Source organism: Triticum dicoccoides, chromosome 7B, assembly GCF_002162155.2.
Source record: "Triticum dicoccoides isolate Atlit2015 ecotype Zavitan chromosome 7B, WEW_v2.0, whole genome shotgun sequence".
NCBI classification, from domain to species: domain Eukaryota; kingdom Viridiplantae; phylum Streptophyta; class Magnoliopsida; order Poales; family Poaceae; genus Triticum; species Triticum dicoccoides.
The window spans coordinates 354,230,570-354,236,990 of NC_041393.1; the positions used below are offsets into that span (position 1 = coordinate 354,230,570).

Consider the following 6,421-nt stretch of genomic DNA (forward strand, 5'->3'; position numbering starts at 1 on the left):
TTATCCCCTATCAAACATAATTTTAGTATGCTAGTGTAGCCTCCAGATAAGTTTTTTGAGTCAACTGGATCATGTGTAAATATTCATTGCCTCTTTTTACATTCCGTTAATTAGGTAAAATTTGTTAATCATATTGGAGGTCGGAATTTCGGAGCTGTCGCCAGTGTACATAGTCGTCATTGGACGGCTCGTCGTAATCTCGGCGGCAGAAGCGAGCACCCAGAGCGGTTGTATTCGTTCTAGGCTTGTAGCTCGTATTGAGAAAACGGCAGTCAACTATCTGCCTTCAGGAGAGACTTCAGGTTCTTCTCCTGTTGTGAGTGATGTAGTGTGGGATTTCTATGGCGTCAGTCAAGAAGCCGAGAACCTCGCCCAAATTTCATTCATGGCAACTGATGCGAACTAGACCATAGGCATCTATCCATATGATGAGGAGTCTAACTGCCCTGAGTTTGATGAGTTGCCCGGTTTTTGGCCATCTGAGGGCCGAGGACAACTGCGGTGCAAGTCGCTTTGATGATGAAGACTTCCTCTTCCACGAGAATGACTGAAGCTTCATGCACGAGAAGAAACTGAGGCCCTTTTGGTTTATCAGCAAGCTTTTCTTAAGCGTCGTGCTTAGCTTCAGTGCCTCTACTAAAGTGTTCTGAGTTAGTGTAGTATGCACCTATCCAACCTTAGTGTAAATTATTTGTAATGAGTACTATGAACCAGTGTTCTAGATGGATGATAGCAGGCAATGTATATCTACATAAGACTACTACCCCTTGACTATTGTAATTTATGCACCTGTCAAACGTTAGATTCAGTATTATGTATCTACCTATTCTGTTTCTGCTTGTCACTAAAGTTGTTTCTTTGTTTCCCTTGTTGTATTTCTGTAAGGTGAACCTTTTTTCCTGATACGGTCAAGCATTGATCTTAAAAGAAAGACAAAAACATGTGTTACAAAGGAAAAGACATTGTTAGCCCTGAATGTGGTTTGCTTGCTCAATATTGATCTCGCTGCCACTGCTTCTGCTGCTCTATATCACTGAGTTGTATGCCCTGCTTCTCTTAATCAAACTAAATGGTTCTGCTTTGTGCTCAACTCATGTTGTTATTAATCAGGATAAATACTGATGCTTTATCATGCGCAAGTAAACATGCTAACCTGCCTCGTTGGCACACGCGCTTAGGCACAACGTTTGGACCCGGCACCGCGTGCCAGGGCGCGCTGTAGGTCTAGTACTGATTGTATGAGTGGAGTATAACTTGGTTCGGTTGTGGTAACCGAAAAATATTTACAGGAGGGAGAGGTAGAGACAAACAACATATGTAAACAAAAGAGAATCTATTTCTATCCTAACAAGATGTAACGCACAAGTCATGGTGCAGCTAATGCTAACAACCTGCATGTTTAACACGTGGTTGGATGGTTAGAGGAATTGTGGTATCCCAGCCCATCAGGGTTTAAATCCTGGTGCTTGCATTTATTTTAGGATTTCCAGCGATACGCATTCAGAGGGAGGAGACGTTCCCGTCGACGACAAGGTGCCTACGGCGACTTCATAAATTTCAAGATGATATGACAGCTCAGTCTTTCGGGGGTGCTCATAGGGGAGGGTGTATATGTGCGTTCGTAAGAGTGAGTGTATGCGTATGTATATGAGCGTTTGCATTTGTACTATGTTAAAAAATACATTGATCTGGACATCTAGGCAAAATTGTATGTGCTTTGATGCAGCCTAAAAAAAGTCTAATGTAGATCTTCAGATGGTGATTGATATCGTGTAGGTGGCTATTTTCATGTTGTTCTTTTCTGAACTTTTGTTTTTAGGTGAATTTGTTAACAGTTGTAAGGCAACTTTTCTCGGTGGTCTTCTTCGTCTTTGGCGGTGGATCAATCCCATCTAATACATCGATAAATATGGCATTGCCAATGTAACTAGAGTAGGTGAGACAATGAGACGAAATATTAAGGACAATAAGACACAAAATACTGCATGGAGCACTCCTCGCTAAAAAGAAGGACAACGCTAATGCCCAATCGCTCACACGTATGGTGTAAGCCAAACCCGTCCACACGCCTTATAACACATAGACTACACCACGTCACCGCATGTATGCATGTGTAAAAAATTTTTGAACTTTCAGTTTTTAAAATATTTTATCTTTTAAATGAAAAATCCGATTGAAGATCCATTTTCATCATTAAATCCCTTCCGACGATATCTTCGAAACTAGATCGTATATCAATATATTTCGACGAATTTTGTTTGGGGTTAAAAGTTGTCATGTCTATTATACATGAATTGCCATTATGTTTACACTGAAATTGTCATGGTATGTTTCAGCTATTTTATTCTGCATTTAAAAGTAAATTTTGACATATTATAAAATGGAGAATTAAGAAACTAGACTTGTCATGAATCATAAACTAAAATTGCCATGATACATGCACTTAAAGTTACCATGGTTCGTGAAAAAAAGTAACTTTTATGATCAAAGTACTGGAATTGTCATCATCAAAAAACTAAAATTGTCATGCCAAACTAAAACTATCACATGGCAACTTTAGTTTAAGCACTATGGCAACTACAGTGTAAACATCATGGCAACTTTTGGGCAAAAAAATTCGTCGAAACATATCAACATGAGTCTAATTTTGAAGATCTCGTCGAGAAGGATTTAATGATGAAAACGTATTTTTAATTCGATTTTTTAATTAGAAGATAAAACATTTGTAAGCCGAAAACCAAAAAAAATCCTACTGATATCATCTATTCATACGTGGCAAAATGAATGGTGATAGAGGCATATGGGCGATGTGCAAGATGCCACACATATGGGCGTTAGTTTTTGGACGCCGATAATGCCCACACGTGTGGGTGTTAAGGGATCTGGCCACACATTTTATGTGGTGTCTAAGAGGACCAGCCCACACGCCTACGTGTGAGCAAAACAACTAGTGCTCACACGCCTCTTTTTTTCCTCGCGGTCCCTCTCACACGCCTACGTGTGGGTAAAATGGATAACGTCCACACGACCTCTCTCAGGCACCTACCTCATGGTCACGCACGCCCCGCGTGACAGTCATCATGCGTCCCCGCAGTTGCCATGGTCCGAACCCTCTTCAATGTCCGTTTAACTGCAGTTGCCATGTCGCTGAACTGCAGTTGCCATGTCGGACAACTACAATTGACATCGATGCTCAACTGCAGTTGCCATCTCAGGTCAAGTGTCAGATGCCAAGTTGCCATGTATGATCTAGTTACTATAGTTGCCATGATTTGAAAACTTTAGGGGTTGCCACCTACTAACACTAGGCAGTTGTCATGTATGGTCTGGTTTACTACAGTTACCATGATTTGAAAACCTTAGGAGTTGTCATCTACTAACACTAGGCAGTTGTCGTGTAGCGCTACAAAGAGACATGGCAAAATAACATGTTTCAGGTAAAGAGAGAGTTGCCACTACTTACAAGCACACTAGGGCATTCGCCGTGTACCATGCAAAACACATGGCAACTGACATGTTCGGATAAAAAAAAGAGTTGTCATCTGCTTACAAACACACTAGGATAGTTACCATGTATACTGCAAAACACATGGCAACTGGCAGCTTTGGATGTGGGAGAGGAGACAGACGTGTGGGCGAGATGACAAATGTCCATACACTAGCCCTTGTGCGTGAGTGAAAACAAACATGTTAGCGAACTCCTACTCCCCACACGTGTGGGCGTTAGTATTTCCGTAGTTTTTTCGAAAAAAATATGCAGTATTTTTAACTGATGGAAGTGTTTGACTAGCGAGGAGCTGATGTGTACGGAGTACTATCTCCGTCTAGGTTTATTTGTCCTCATCGTATTTTTGTCAAAGTTTGACCGTGTATTAAACTTACAAAATGTTAATGCACATCACTGAAAATTATATTGCTGGATTTGTATGTGAATGTAGTTACTAATGATATTGTTATTTCTATGTATAACTTATATTTTTTAAGTTAAAATCATGGTTAAAATATGATCTAAAATACAAGGGGACTAGTAAACAAGGATGTAGGTAGAAAACATAATTGCAGACACAATCGACAGCTCCATGTCTTAGATGACGTTTGCCTTAAGTCATTTTTCCTTGCGCATGTCAAAACGGGAATAAGATTCTCTGTCTAATGTCCTGGAGAATAGTTTTCTGCTGCAACGTACATAGTTTTTGTTACGCGACCTAGAACGTAGTTTTTGGTGCATGTTACATTCAAATGGATCGGTGCATCTTAAATAGTTTTTATTAGTTGCCCTGTTATGATGTTGAATGCAAGAAATGCAGACATTCAATAGATGTAATCAGTGTCCAATAAAATGCAGCCACTACTTGCAGCCTAATCAAAAATTCATAAGCTAGCCCATGGAAAAAACACAAAACCTACGGTTGTGACACACTAATGGCAATTGCCAAAGCAACGAATTCGATATAAAAGGGGGTAAAGCAAAGAAAGGAAAAAACAATCAAAGAGCGACACGCATATGCTTCTAGTCTGTGAGTACAGGAGCAACGAAATAATCAATCCGATATGCTAACACATTAGCAACAATCTTGTACTAGCCATCCACCATGATTGATGTCATATCAAAGTGTGTTTAAATTTGATTACAGGATTAAAAATAACATCACTCTAGTTGAACAATCGAGTGCACTTCTCACTCAGACTCAAGAGGACACACCATAACAAAACATATGAAAAAGTATGGGCTACAGAAGACTGTCGAGCTGAGATTGCAGATCAGATATAGACAGCATACCAATAGACTGAATTTCTTCAGCCGAGTATTCTGAGTTCAGAAGGGACTGTAGCTGTATATGAGCCTCAACTATATTCGACCTACAACAAAGAAAAAAGCATAAGAAGAAACTCGCAGAAAACAACTTCAGTAGTACATAAAGTGTTTGACCCTCTTCAGTGTACAATCACTAGTGTCAGCATACTCCCTCCGTCCAGAAATACTTGTCCTCAAAATGGATAAAATGAATGTATATATAACTAAAATAAGTCTAGATACAACCATTTCGAGGACAAGTATTTTCGGATGGAGGGAGTACATGTGTATAAGAAAACATGAATAAAGGACAATCTTGTATTCAGTCATAACCAAAAGTTAGCTGCGTACAGCTTAGCACATTTCAACTTACTAAACGAGGTACTTGTGTGAAAATCTAGATGATGCACACAAGTAAAAAGTGCCACGATTGACAATGATGTATGGAAGTGTGCTGATTTTGCGAAAACAGTGGAATGGTAAGGTAAAAATTTGCTCAACTACTAGGGACCTTTGAAAAATATAAAAATTGCATCTGTAGCAGTACTAGGTGGATCAAGTGCTCTAGTTTGCATAAATGACAACACAGAATAGAAACGGGCAGAAGCGGAGCTTGATCAAAGAACCTCTAGTTTGCAGGCTTTGATCCCCGCACATGCTGCTGAACTCTTGTACCTATTTACTTCTCCACTTAATGAAAAGAGTTGTCTATTCATAGTTGTGTAATACCGCCCCCAAGAATGATGAGGATCTATAAAGGTTCTTTCATCAAGCTCTCGCTTCGGGCTCCAGTACATTTATATATATCGGCCTATGGCATCCTGGGAATACAAGTTGCTATTTCCCTAACAAGGATTTGATTTCTATCAATATATGAATGATTTCTTATGGCAAAAACTTAAGTTGGTAGCTAACTTTGGCCAGGTAAGCATTACTACTGCAGTGGATAAATAATGCCATGGTATTATTGATGGGTGTTGTAGGACGTAGAACCTTACTTGATGGGTTTGAATATAATTAATCTTGTCGATGGATTTTGCAAATACAACATCAACTTGGTCATTGCTTTGGGCAGATCTTGTTGAATAGCAGTCCCAACCTGTTTTGGCAGAATGAATAGTTCCATAACATATGAAAAGCAGCACAGTAGTAAATAGCTTTTCATAAAATGACATGTACCTTTTGAACCAGCTCTGCAACTTTATCGGGTGAAGCAAATGCTTGTGTCTTAAGGGGTTTTGCTAGAACAGAATCCAAATTCTGGCCCTGGCTACCTGAGGACAGTGCAACTTTGACAGCGGTTACCTGCCATACAAGTGAATCGTGTTGCAATCAAAATTTTAGAGTATAGCCTACAACACTGGATATAACACTGATTTCTACGATTGTGGTCACACATCTCACATTCTGGCTTCGCTGTTTGGCCTGAACTATAAAATGATGGCCTGATTAATACTAGACATTGGATAGTCACAACTCGCAATACAAAATGGCAACATTTCAGGACTGCTACAGTTATTACAGCAAGAAAGAAGTCCACTTTACTCTTCTGCAGCATCTCCAATGTCCACGTAACATCCACATCCAATGTATCATGCTGTTTACCACCACCACCACCACCACCCC

General features: G+C 39.8%; 1 protein-coding gene across 3 annotated transcripts in view; it reads right to left on the reverse strand.

Moving 5' to 3' along the window:
* Positions 1-4,518: 4,518 nt before the first annotated feature.
* Positions 4,519-6,421, reverse strand: part of LOC119336220 (conserved oligomeric Golgi complex subunit 3-like) — a 36,457-nt gene continuing 34,554 nt past the window's right edge. For 2 of the 3 annotated variants that reach the window (XM_037608228.1, XM_037608227.1), the window contains exons 23-25: positions 5,975-6,100; positions 5,794-5,894; positions 4,519-4,860 (exon numbers count right to left, since the gene is read on the reverse strand). In XM_037608228.1, coding sequence (XP_037464125.1) covers positions 4,731-4,860; positions 5,794-5,894; positions 5,975-6,100 — 357 coding nt within the window. In that variant the 3' untranslated portion in view covers positions 4,519-4,730. Of the gene's footprint in view, positions 4,861-5,788; positions 5,895-5,974; positions 6,101-6,421 lie in introns of all 3 variants that reach the window. The other variant, XM_037608229.1, reaches the window with a different exon arrangement.